General features: G+C 38.5%; 1 protein-coding gene across 1 annotated transcript in view; it reads left to right on the top strand.

Moving 5' to 3' along the window:
* LOC122564229 (general transcription factor II-I-like) overlaps positions 1 to 14,043 on the top strand; it is a 138,400-nt gene that overhangs the window by 57,263 nt on the left and 67,094 nt on the right. The window contains exons 14-18 of the mRNA XM_043718927.1: positions 3,626 to 3,809; positions 6,706 to 6,764; positions 10,298 to 10,369; positions 11,887 to 12,070; positions 13,172 to 13,230. Coding sequence (XP_043574862.1) covers positions 3,626 to 3,809; positions 6,706 to 6,764; positions 10,298 to 10,369; positions 11,887 to 12,070; positions 13,172 to 13,230 — 558 coding nt within the window. The remainder of the gene's footprint in view (positions 1 to 3,625; positions 3,810 to 6,705; positions 6,765 to 10,297; positions 10,370 to 11,886; positions 12,071 to 13,171; positions 13,231 to 14,043) is intronic.

Below are 14,043 nucleotides of genomic sequence, written 5' to 3'. Positions count from 1 at the left end.
AGAATGCCCCCAGTCCCATCATCCAAAATCATTAATATATAAAGTGAACAGCTGTGGCCCTAGCACTGAACCACTTGTCACCGGTTGCCATTCCAAAAAAGAACGTTTTATTCCAACTCTCTGCCTTCTGTCAGACAGCCAATCCTCAATCCATCCCAGTAGCTCACCTTGAACACCATGGGCCCTCACCTTACTCAGCAGCCTCCTGTGAGGCACTTTATCAAAGGCCTTTTGGAAGTCTAGATAGATATCATTCCTGGGTTTCCCTGGTCTAACCTGCTTGTTACCTCTTCAGAGAATTCTAATAGGTTTGTCAGGCATGACATCCCCTTACTAATTCCATGTTGACTTGTTCTAATCTGACCCTGCACTTCCAAGAATTTAGAAATCTCGTCCTTAACGATGGGTTCTAGAATTCTACCAACAACTGAGGTTAGGCTAATCGGCCTACAATTTTCCATCTTTGTCTTGATCTATTCTTGATCAAGGGAATTACAACACTGATTTTCAAGTCATCTGGGGCTTTCCCTGACTCCAGTGACTTTTGAAAGAATCTATTTCCTCAGCCACCTCCCTCAAACTGCAGGATGTAGCCCATTGGGGCCAAGAGATTTATTAACTTTTAGACCTTTTTAGATTTTCTAACGCTTGCTATTTTGTAATGGCTATCATACTCAACTCTGCCCCAACTCCTCTCAATTGTTGGGATGTTACTCGTCTTCCACTGTGAAGACTAGGGCAAAGTACTTAAGTTCTTCAGCTATTTCCTAATCTCCCATTACTAGGCTTCTTGCATCAATTTGGAGTGGCCTAAAGTCTACATTTGCCTCTTGTTTGTTTCTTATGTATTGAAACTTTTACTATTGTTTCTAATATTACTGTCTTCCCTACCTTATTTGATCCTCTTCTTCCTTATTTCTCTCTTTATGCTCTGCTTGTTTTTGTAGTCTTCCCAATCTTCTGATTTCCCAGTGCTCTTGGCCACTTTATAAGCTCGCTCTCTTTCTTTATACATTTCCTGACTTCCTTTGTCAGCCTTAGCTGTCTAATCCACGCCCGGGTAATCTTTCTTTTCTTTGGGATGAACCTCCGTACTGTGTCCTCACTTAAACCCAGAAACTCCTGCCATTGTTGCTATACTGTTTTCCCCATTTGGCTCTGCTTCCATTCAGTGTTAGTCAGTTCCCCTCTCATGCCCCTGTAATTACCTCTGTTTGACTGGAACACCATTACATCCAAAATCTCCTTACAAATTTGCTTTTCCATTTCCCTCTGACTATTAGGGTGTCTATAATACAATCCCAATAAGGTGATCATTTCTTTCTTATTTCTCAGTTCCAGCCAAATAACTGCCCTGGATGTATTCCCAGGAATATCCTCCCTAAGTACAGTAGTAAAGCTATTCCATGTCAAAAATACCACTCCCTCTCTCCTCCTGCCCCCTCCCTTTCTATTCTTCCTGTAGCGTTTGTATCCTGGAATATTAAGCTGCCAGCCTTGTCCATCCCTGAGCCATGCTTCTGTAAATGCTGATATCCCAGTCCCATGTTCCTAACCTTGCCCTGATTTCATCTGCTTTCCCTGTTAGGCCTCTTGCATTGAAGTAAATGCAGTTTAATTTATCAGTCCTACCTTCGTTCTCTGCTTTGTTCCTTCCTGCTCTGACTGTTTGACTCACTCCCTTTCGCAACTGTACCAGTCTCAGATTGATCCTCACAATTAATCTCCCTGCCAGTATATCAGTCCCCTTCCAATTCAGGTGTAATCCATCCTTCTTGTACAGGTCACTTCTACTCCAGAAAAGATTCCAAAGATCCAAAAATTTGAACCCTTCTCCCCTGTACCAGCTCCTCAGCCACACATTCATTTGCCCTATCCTCCTATTCCTACCCTCACTGGCTCATAACACTGGGAGTAATCCAGATATTACTACCCTCAAGGACGTCCTTTTTAAATTCCTGTCTAAATTTCTATGTTCTCCCTTCAGAGTCTCATCCTTTTTCCTTTCTGTGTTGTTGGTTCCAATGTGTACAATGACCTCCTGCTGGTTCCTCTCCCTTTTTGAGAACAGTCTGCACCTTCTCTGTGGCATCCTTGATCCTGGCGCCGGGGAGGAAACACCATTCTGATTTTTCGCTGCTGGCGCATAAAAGTCTGTGTGTGCCTTTGACAAGAGAATCCTCGATCACAGTCGATCGTTTGAAACTCAATGTAACCCCTCATTACATTAGAGCCTGCCTCAATACCAGAAACTTGGCTGTTCGTTCTACATCCCCCTGAGAGGCCATCGCCCCCTGCATTTTCCAAGACAGCATACTTGTTTGAAACGGGAGTCAGTTTTTTGATTTGAATAAATCATTTTTACTAGAAGTCTTATTATTTTAGACATGTTTTTTAAAATTCTGCAATATTTGTAACATGCAGGTTAAGTAGTTATTCATGGTGTCTTTTACTTGGCTGATGGGAGAGATTGATGTTTCCCTTAAGTAAATCTAAGATTATTTAAGTACATAAGATTTCAAACTAAATTATCTGTTCTTTCCAGAAGTTATTGTTTGCTCTGAATCTTACACTGTGAAAAATATTGTTTCCATGGTTGTCATAAATTAGCTGTTCCCTTTCCAGATAGTCTGGTCTAAACCAGCACTAGATTTTGCGAGTGCTAAATTTCACAGACCAAGCTTTAAAGACTTGAGGTAATTATTTAAATGGGTTAATGTCATGGGAATGAATTAAGGAGCATGGAACCAGTATATACGAGAGTGGAGATGACTGGATTGGATGGAGAAAGAAGAGAAGGTAAGTTGAGGAAGCCCAGACGTGCAGAAATAGTGAAGGATTTGGATTACTGAGAATCTGTTGAAAAACACATGGCGGTGATGGTGTGAGGCATATAGTATTACATAGAAATGTGCAAGAAGCTGATTCATCCTGACCATTAGGAGAGAATTGCCATGTACTTATTCACAAGACTATGAAAAAAGAACTGGAGAATGAGATTATTTGAAACTCTTTTAGAGCTGACTTGATTGCCCACATTTCTTCCTTCTGTGCTTTAAGATTCCATGTTTTTAACCTCCTGAGGATGTTGTCAACAAAACATCTTATCTTATTTCTTTGCTGTACCCACAGCAGTTTTGGCTATTTTTTTTCTGCAGTCTAAATGTTGAACAACAATGTGTGCATTTGAAATTGTAAAAAAATGTTTTCTTTATCTTAATGAACAGTTTTCTAAGTGTATCTCAATGTGCTGTTTATACTCTGATTCATCGAACTTGCTGCAAATGCATTTGCTTCATTAAATTAGTACATGATGTATCAAGTTATTTAGAAAAGAAACCGACTTCTGTACCACTTGAGGACTGATGGGGTTCTGTAAGTAGGCCTCTATGCCGCAGTATGTATCAAAGAGGGTTTCACTGAATGATGCTCTCTTGAGAGTGATGTTGCTGCAGAAGAATACAGAGAATTGTATACTTATTAATATTTCACTTCATATTTGGTGCTCTGTACTTTATCCTTTGTATTGCAAACTGAAGTGTTGGGAATTAAAAGGTTTTATATGGAGCCATTGTAAGTCAGTGAACATATCACTAGAGTTAATGTTTATTGTGTAAACTTTTAGCTCAAGTCACACTCGCTACCGGGCCAGTTGTGATCCCATATCCACTCTTCCAGTCCAACTCTGAAGACCTTTGTGTTGATGGTTTACCTGAAGGCATTCCATTTAGACGGCCATCCACTTATGGCATTCCAAGATTGGAGAGGATCCTACTAGCAAAAGATCGGATAAAATTCGTTATTAAAAAGTATGTTTCTGATCCAAATGATTATCCATTATTTCAATCATGTTTGCATAAATTAGGCCACCACCAAATTTATGTTGGATCTTCTAGTTTCTTATTGTTCTGCAGTGTTTGGATCTGTCATGTGATATTTATCTACAGTAAAACTAGTTTCAATTCTTAAGTGAAATGCAGTAATGTTTGCAGCATACATAGAATGAATCATGGCACTTGGCTTAGAATTTTCATTTTGTAGCCTTACATGATTGTCAACGTATGTTGATGATAGAAACACTTTTTTATGATCAACTGGCATCATTACTTGAAATTAAAAATCCCAGAAGTGACTGCCAAATTTCAAATACTCCAAGCTTTAATAATTTCATAATGGAGATTAAAATTCTGTGCTTTTGAGTAAGTTAATTTGTCAATTGCGGGGTCAATAGTGTGATTTAATGCTTAGAAATGAAGGAAAAGATTTATTTTTTGTTTTGATAATATCTGCATAATGTCAAAGGTTTGGAGTTTGTGTTAGTATATATTTTATGCTGTCCCCATCTGAAAGAAGAATTTTGACCTATTGAAGCTGTACTATTAGTCTTGTTTATAAGGTTAATGGATCACATGTGATATTAATACTTAGTGAATTGTATAGATTTTACCAACCGTTACCCGTTAGACCTATCTAGCTCTAAAGTAGGTCTTGTTGATAAATCTGGGTTGACCATGTGATTCTCTTCAAAAGTGATTTCTTGCCATTTTTTGATTACTGTTCAGAATGTGACAAGCTAATATGTATGATATGATTTCCTTTAAGGCAATCTTGCATTAAGTGTCAGCTAATGCTGTATTCTCCTACTTATATTCTGACTTGTAATGCTGCATGTTTAGCACTGGCTTATGTTCTGGCTTCCAGGATACTCTCCAGTGTGTGCCAAATTAACGTCAATCAGTTTGATTGCTTTACTGCTGTCTTTGCTTTTTGTTTTATTAAAATAGTGGGGCTATAGCACTGATCCATTGGTAAAAGGGAATTAATTAGTGGATTTACACATTACTGAATTTAGGTTTTCAGGAATATATTGTGTACATAGTAAAAGTAAATAAAATATAATAAATATGTAGATACAGAAAAATATCATAGAAACATAAGAGCAGGTGGAGGCCACTTGACCCTTTTTAGCCAGCTCTGTTGTTCGTTATGATGATAGTTGATCATAGAGTTCGATACCCTAATCCTGTCTTTCCACTACATCCCTTGTATCTACTTCCCCCTTGAAAAGACAATGTTTTCTACTTAACTACTTTCTCCGGTTGTGAATTCCATAAGCTCACTTTGCCCAGACTCTTGAAGAAATTTGTCACCTCAGTCCCCTTATCCTTAAACTGTGACCCCTGTTAATGGGAATATCTTGCCTTCAGTGAATACAATCCTAGCTGACTCCTCTTCCCCTCGAGTCAGTCCTGACGTCTTTCGTTAGATAAGGAGACTAAACTGCACACAACATTCCAGGTGTGGCCTCACCAATGTCCTATATAATTGCATCCTTGTTCCTGTACTTGAATCCTCTCGCTATGAAGGCCAGCAGACAGTTTGCCGCCTTCACTGTCTATTGCACCTGAATGCTTGCTTTCAGCAACTGGTGCATGAGAATGTCCAGGTCTCAGTGAACATTGCCCGTCTCTCAATTTACTACCATTCAAATAAAAATCAATGTTGTATTTTTGCTGTCAAAGTGGATAACCTCACATATACCAACATCATACTGCATCCGCCATGCATTTTGACCACTCACTGAGCCTGTCCAAATCATATTGCAGCATCTCTGCTTCCACCTAGCTTGGTGTCATGTGAAAATTTTGAGATATTGCTTGTTATTCCCTCATCTAAATCATTAACATATATTGTGAATTGATGTGGTCCTAAAACCAATCCCTGCAGTACTTCACAAGTCACTGCCTGTCTTTCAGGGGGAAAAAAAATTCTTACTCTTTGCTTCTTGTCTGCTCACCAGTTTTCTATCCATCTCAGTACATAACCTCCAATGCGATTCATTTTACTTTACACATTAATGTCTTATGTTGGGCTTTGTTGAAAGCCTTCTGTTAGTTCAAATAAACTATACCACTGGCTACCTGCTTAGATTTGTCGAGCATAATTTCCTATCTGAAAATCCATGTGGCCTGTGTATGATCCTACTATAAAATCTTTTCCTCAATTGCCATCAGACTCACTGATCTATAACTTCATTTCTCTTGATCTCCCCTTTTAAATTGTTGAGTTACATTAGCGACCTTCCAGTCTTGGAAGATGACCACTGATGCATTCATTACTTCTAGGGTTACTTAAGTACTCTGGGACATAGATTATTAGGCTTTGGCTTTTGATTTGCCTTTAGTTCTGGAAATTGATGAGACTAATACAGTAATCTTGGGAGAAGTACCTTTTCTGTGTGAGAGGAGATAAATTGTAGAATGGTCTGGTACCCCAGTTACGACTAGTTTTGACAGTGGCAGAATTAAAGTTGGAAACACCATGTGTGGAAAATTGTAGCCTTGACTTTTGTCATTGCATTGCTATAGCTCCAGTTGAGTTTTTATTTGTACGTTCACACTAAATTATTCAATTAAATATTTGTTTTCTAGACAAGTTTGTTTAAAAACATAATTGAGTTAAAAGTTTCTTACATATCAACTGTGTTTCTAAAGGAATTTACATTTCTACTGAAGTAATTGGAAAGGTGTTAATTAGTCTGATCATTATTGATGATCAGCCTGAATACTTTTTGCTGTAGAATAAATTACTTTCAGATTCCTTAGTTACTTAATCATCAGCTGTTGCAGGTACTGTGCAGTTAATGAAAAATACTTTTCCAAACGCGTTGGAAATCAATTTTTTGTATTTTTGTCCTTCTGTTAGACCAGAATTGTTGGCAACTGAACAGGAAGAAACTGCTCCAGACAAAACTGTCCCTGGAGGTAAGCACTCAAAATTAAAACTAAAAAAGATGGTGCAGATAATTGACAGTAGTTGACGTTACTGGTGTTGAGAGCGTCAACTTTAGGCATCTCTTATCACCTCATGAACTATATGGAGGTTCTTATTTGATTTTCTAGAACATCAACTATTTATCCTCTGGAAATTTTCCATAATTTCAACCCCTTCTTCCTAAATACACACTTCATCTGCATAAGCTGTTTTTACCCCCCCTCCCCAATCTCCCTGAAGGTACGGAAATGGGGTTGTTCATGTTTTTTTAAACTCACTGGTGGAATATGGGCTTTGCCGGCAGGCCAGCATTTATTACACATCCCTAGTTGCCCTTAAGGTGGTAGGGACGGTTTCTTGAATCCCTGCAGTCCATGTGTTGTAGATAGGCCCATAATGCCTTTAGAGAACGAATTCCAAGATTTTTATCCACCGACAGCGAAGGAATGGCAATATATGTTCAAGTCGGGATGGTAAGTCCTTAGAGGGGAATTTGCAGGTGGTAATGTTCCCATGTATCCGCTGCCCTTGTTGTTCTAGATGGAATTAGTTACAGGTTTGGAAGGTCTAAGGATCTTGTGTGAATTTCTGACGTGCATCTTGGAAGTATTGCTGCTACTGAATGTCCATGCTAGAGGAAGTTGATGCATGTGGATGCTGGTACTGGGGGAATTCAGTGTTGGTAACACTATTCAGTGAATGTCAAGGGGCAGTGGTTAGATGGTCATTGCATGGTATTTGTGTGGTGCAAATGTTACTTGCCATTTGTTTGCATTTGAGCATCGAGTGCTCCAGTGTCTGGGAAACCACAAGTGGTGCTGAACATAGTGTGCTCATTGGTGAACATCCCCACTTCTGAACTTATGATGGAGGGAAGGTCATTGAAGTGGAAACACATACAGATGTTCTGAAGCTGAAATAATTGACCTCTAACATCCACGACCATCTTCATATGTGCCATGTATGACTCCAACCAGTGAAGAATTTGCCGTATGATAACCACTGATTCCAGTTTTTCTAGGATACACCTTGCTGTCACACTGAATCGAATGTAACCTTGATGTCAAGGGCTGTAGCTGTTACCCACCTCTGGAATTCAACTCTCTTGTCAATGTTTGAACCAAAACTGTAATGAGGTCAGGAGATGAATGGTCCTGACAGAATCCAAACTGGGCATTACTGAGCAGGTTATTGCTGAGCAGGTATTGCTTGGTAGCATGATTGATAACTTCCACCATTTTACTCTTGATAGGGAGCAGACTGATGGGGAAGTAATTGGTAGTGTTGGATTTGTCCTGTGTTTTGTGCTCAGGGCATACCTGGGCAATTTTCCGTTGGGTAGAAAGGTCAAGCTGTACTAGGGGAGCGCATGTCTTCTGAGCTGTTGCTAGAATGTTGTTAATCCCCATAGCTTTACAGTCTCCACTGCTGCCAACCATTTCTTGATATCATGTGGCGTGAATCAAATTGGCTGACTGGACCAGTGTCTGTGATACTGGAGGCACTACACGGGGCCGAGAAAAATCATCCATTCTGCGTCTGTGGTTTGATACTTCAGCTTTATCTTGTTCAATTATGTGTTGGGCTCTTCCATCATTGGCAATGGGAGTATTTGTGGAGTTGCCTTCTCCACTCCTCCTGATACTGGTGTGGACAGATTTACCTGTCGCTGGCAGATTGCTAAGGATGAGGTCAAGTATGTTTTACCCTCTTGTTGGTTCCCTCACAACCTGCCGCAGACCCAGTCTAGGAGCTATATTCTTTAGTTCCTGACCAGTTCGTACTGCTGCTGAGCCCTGTCCAGAGCATCGATGCCACCCTCCGTCCTTTCTTCGAGTGTTGTTCAAGATGGAATATTTTATCAGCTGAGGGTAACTGTGCATGGTAATCATGTTTCCTTGCCTGTGTGTAACCTGAAGCCATAGACCTGGTGGCATATGGAGTCAATGTTGAGAATTCTCAGGGCTTTTCACTCTCGATTATAATCCATTGTGCTGCTATATCTACTGAATCTCCACATATCCAGGGATAGTGATGGTGGTGTCTGGGGCATTGGCCTCATTCCTGATGAAGGGCTTATGCCTAAAATGTTGATTCTCCTGTTCCTTTTGATGCTGCCCGACCTGTTGTGCTTTTCCAGCACCACACACTCGATTCTGATCTCCAGCATCTGCAGTCCTCGCTTTCTCTGCATTGTCCAGTGAGTATGACTGCATAGGTTGACTAATCTGAGGATAGCTAACCCAATTTTGGCATGAGTCCCCAGATGTTAGTAGGGAGGACTTTGCAGTGTTGACATGGCTGTTTCTGCTGTTATCTTTTCTGGTACATAGATTATCGCCAGGTGATCCATCTATTTTCAGTTCATTGAGACTTTGTAGTGATTGATATAACTGAGTGGCTTGCTGGGCCATTTCAGGGGCTAGTTGAGAGTCAACCACATTGCTGTGGATCTGGAGTCACATATATGCCAGACCAGATGAGGATAGCACAATTCCTTTGCTCAAGGTTGTTTACTGATCCAGATAGATTTTTCCAACAATCGACTATGGTTTCATGGTCAGTAGTATATTCTTAATTCCATCTGCTCTGTCAGGATTTGAATCCCGGAATATTAGCTAAATTTCTGGAGTATTACTTGAGCAATAGTACCACTAGGCCATCTCCTCCCTTTTGTAGACTCCATTTTCAGCCTTCACCTGTCGTACTGAACCTGTTTCATTGCAACTGTTATCCCCTTGTCCGGTCTCTACCCATGCACAATTCTACAGTTCTTTCAATGACCTCTCACCTTAACAAATGTCAGATTATATTCATGACCATCTCTTTTCACTACAAAAGTACCTAAGAACCTCCACACTTACCATGTGCAGCAATTTATCTGGCCCCATCCATGATTAAACTCTTCTGCCCCTTGGGCCTGTGCTTTTATTTGAGAAGTTTCCTTTCATATAAAGGTTTCAACCTGTCAGCTAATATAGCCCAGAAGGCTTGTTGCCAGATCTTTGAAATAACTGATCAATTATTCCCCCCCTGCCCTTATGCTATAATCTTGCAAGCATTTTTCCCTTGCAAGTATCTATACACTTCCTTGCTAAAGTAATTTATTCATGAATCTGCTTCCAATGCACTTTCAAGTAATGCATGTTAGACCAATTCAGACATGGTATTAATAACGTCTCCTTTAAAAAGAAATTTAACTTTTTTTAATCTTAACATTTGGTTCTTTTGCCAATTGCTTTAAAACTTTGGCTTTAGAGTTCTGCCACTAGAATCACATACTACTTATTGACTTGAAGCCCAGTTTTCTGCGCTCTCAATGCAGCTGAAAACCTGAATCCCTGCTATTACTCTGCTCAATATTCCAAGTCATCATATACTTCATCATTCTCCCCAGAATGTGTAGTGCCATTGTTTAAGATTTGCACTCCCTGCTATTTCATTTTCTGAGAGACTGAGGTGGCAATTATTCATCAATAAGTTCAGATATGTTTAGAGAATTCAAAATACTTTAATTTTCCAGCAAAAGAAGAGTGGAATACCCGAATCACTAAACTAAGGAGAATGGTTGAAGAACTTTTCAGCAAGAAATACGGTATTTTTACTTTTGTTTTTGTTGATGTTTGTCAATGCTGTCATGACAGCAAATGTTCATCTCTACAAAGTTAATTTTATTGACTTGATACATGCATTGATCCTGATGTTCAGAGTTTGGAAAAAGAAACCATTTTACATTGTTTTACTGAAGAATTTCAAAAGACTGCTCAGCTTTTGTTAATTTTTTAAAAAGTTATATAAGCAAATAACACAAATTGCTACAATAAATGACCATTTGAAGTCCTTCATGAATGTTTAATTTAAATCTTGCGCAATCAGAAAGGAGTGATGCATAATCTTGTAAAGGAACTTGTAAGAATGATCAGAATATTACAGAATTTTCTGTTAAGTTTGAAATTTAGTTCAATCAAAACTACAGTCTTGAATCTAAACCAAAAAACTCTGAAGGTATGAGGGCACATTAACTATGATAGATTGGAAGGCTGAAACTCTTAAAAGGTATCTCTGTAGGCAGGTAGTGGCTAACATTTAAACAAAAAATACATTTCTGTTACCCACAAAATCAGAGTAAAGAATGTATTCCAACTTCCAAGAATAGTATTCAGTTGAAGGAAGAGGTTTATGAAGTTGCTTAAAAAGGAAAACAAATGATATGTCTGAGGATTTGGAAGACTTTAAAATTCTAAAAGTGATGACCAAGAGAAGGATAAGGGAAAATAGGTATAAATTAGTGTGAAACATTAAAAATTGAGTGTAAGTGGTTTAAATAATTACGTAAGAGGGAATTGAGCAGCAAAAACAAATAAGTCTCTATTGCAATTGGACTCAATATTTAGGGGAATCACGAAATGGCAGAGATACTAAACAAATACTTTGTGTTTCTTCTCATGGAATAAATTATGAAAAATCTCAATGGTGAATCTGGGGATTTATGTAAATGAGGCATTGCAAAATGTTAATGTTAATTTTTAGAAAAAGAACTAGAAAAATTAATAGGACTTTAATAGGTCCAGCTAATCTACATTCCAGAATATAGAAAGAGGTTGTTATAGAAATATTAGATTAATTGGTGGTCATCTTTCAACATTCTTTCAACTCTGGAGTGGTTTCTGCAAATTACAAGGTGACAAGTGTAATCTGAACCTGCAGCTCTATTAGCCTCATCTCAATCAGAGAGAAAATGCTCATGGCTATAATAAGAGACCTGATAACGAGACCTCAGGAAATAATGGTAGAATTGGATAGATCAACACTGAATTATAAAGGAGAAAATCATGTTTAACATACCTGCTCAAGTTTTTTTCAGAATGTAATTAGCAGTTCAGGTAGATTTTTAGAACTGATCGATTTAGGCTATTTACCTTTTCAGAAGGCTATTAATTAAGTATCACATGAGGTTAGAAAATAAAATTAGAGCACAAGCGATTTGAAGGAATGAGTTTGAGAACTGTTTAATAGCCAGAATAGGACTAAATGGGTCATTTTTGAGGTTAGCAGGCTATGACTAGTACAAGTTATTGACTTACTAGAATTCTGATGTTTTCCTCTTCGCAGCTGAAGCCATGGGACAAACGCAAGCAATGATTGTGCCCTATCGCAAATTTGAATCGCATCCTAAAGAACTCTACGTGGAGGGCTTACCTGACAACATTCCATTCAGAAGCCCTTCTTGGTATGGTATTCCTAGGTTAGAGAAGATCCTACAAGCAAGTGATCGGGTTAAGTTTGTTATTAAAAGGTTGGTTTAGGATTTTTTTAATTGTATCACTTTTGAGATGGAATTACTGAGCTTTAGACTTTGTTTGAGTTCAGCTTTTTTTTTGAAAGTTCTGTCAAAGCACAATTTGGGTTGATCCTCCCTCGTTCCATCATAATAGTGAGGTGTTAGTGAATGAGCTTTGGGCAAGTCATAGCACGGAAACAGCATTTGGTCCAACCCGGCCCATATCCCTCCAGACCCTTCCTATTCATATACCCATCCAAATGCCTCTTAAATGTTGCAATTGTACCAGCCTCCACCACTTCCTCTGGCAGCTCATTCCATACACGCACCACACTTTGCATGAAAAAGTTGGCCTTTAGGTCTTTTTTTTATATATCCTTCCTGTCTCGCCCTAAACCTATGCTGTCTAGTTCTGGCTTCCCCCACCTCAGGGAAAGGACTTTGTCTATTTATCCTATCCATGCCCCTCATTATTTTGTAAACCTTTATAAGGTCATCCCTCAGCCTCTGACGCTCCAGGGAAAACAGCCCCAGCCTGTTCGGCCTCTCCCTGTAGCTCAAATCTTCCAACCCTAGCAACATCCTTGTAAATCTTTTCTAAACCCTTTCAGGTTTCACAACATCTTTCCGATAGGAAGGAGACCAGAATTGCATGCAATAAATGTGCTTCACAGGGACAGTCATTTTTACGTAATCATTTTAGAGCATTTACTACCCTAAATGTGTAAGCTGTCCAGTAGGTGATATATGCTTCAAAGTGCACCCAGTCTCGGTGTTTGTATTGCTTATGCTACAAGTCCACCCCAGCTTGTTGAGGATGTGTTGGTTACTTAATTAAAATTCAGATAAAATTAAATCTTAATATTTTTGGGAAGTTGATAATGGTGCAACATTATCACTTCTTCTTGCGCAGTACATAACCTCAGTAAACCATTTTGATGTCTTTTTAAGATTTTATTTATAGTAGAGTATCATTAGAATTAAAACAGGAATAGTTAGTAAATTTTGAGGTTGAAATTTAATGGATTGGTTGAGAATGAAAAATCCATTTTCCATTTCTTCAGTAACTTGGTTCAGTAATTTATTTAGTCTAATATAGTCACATTTTTCTTGTAGATCAGATCTACTGGTTAATGAGCAAACTGAATCCAATGTACAGAGATTAAACCTGACAGGTAAGAATACCCCACCGCCCAGTGGTATTTGGGTACAAGCTAAATCCGTGTAGATATTTGTGAGGGAGGTTGATCACTTTCCATCAAGTGATGGGCAATATATTTACTATATTTTTGACATTCGTCATCAGCTGTGGTTCATTTGATAATTTGCGGTAAGTTAGCAGGTATGTATTCAAGTCTGCCTTGAGTTGATTAACTTTTCACACACCATGTGGCAGAGAGACCTTTAAGATCAAATACTTTGTCTTCCCTCTTCAAGTTGTAATCACACTGGCTATTTTAATTTTGAGATGTCTGCTGGGATCAGCTGGGAATCTTATGAATTTATACATATGTGGGTTCTATTTCATTATTTCCTTATTTTTCTAAATGATATAATGGAATTAAGTAGTAATCAACAGAGGAAAAGAAATAGTCTGAGTTTTATTTGCATATCTATCATGACCATTTATTGTGCTGAGATTTATACCTTTAGTGCTCTGCTTTAGTACTATCCTGTCATGGATCAAAAATTTCAACATATTCAACATTGGTTTTACTATTGCCTTCTAAATAACTTGCATTTGTCAATGCATATTGTTAAATTTAAAATATTCATTCAGACTGGAAATCATCAAGCCAACAGAGTTGGAGAACAAAATTAATAAAGTAATTCATTCTAATTTTTGTATTCTATATCATGTTTGCATTTAAACTGATAAATGTGCATGTTCGTTTAACTGGTCTGTTGCCATTTTATACATGATATGCAAAATTGCTTTCATGTCCAAACAACAGTGGTTACATTTCGGTGGTATTTTAATGTTGTGA

This window comes from Chiloscyllium plagiosum, chromosome 28 (genome assembly GCF_004010195.1).
Source record: "Chiloscyllium plagiosum isolate BGI_BamShark_2017 chromosome 28, ASM401019v2, whole genome shotgun sequence".
Lineage (NCBI taxonomy): Eukaryota > Metazoa > Chordata > Chondrichthyes > Orectolobiformes > Hemiscylliidae > Chiloscyllium > Chiloscyllium plagiosum.
Note: the sequence above shows the minus strand (reverse complement) of the source record. Positions and strands in the feature narration are given on the sequence as shown.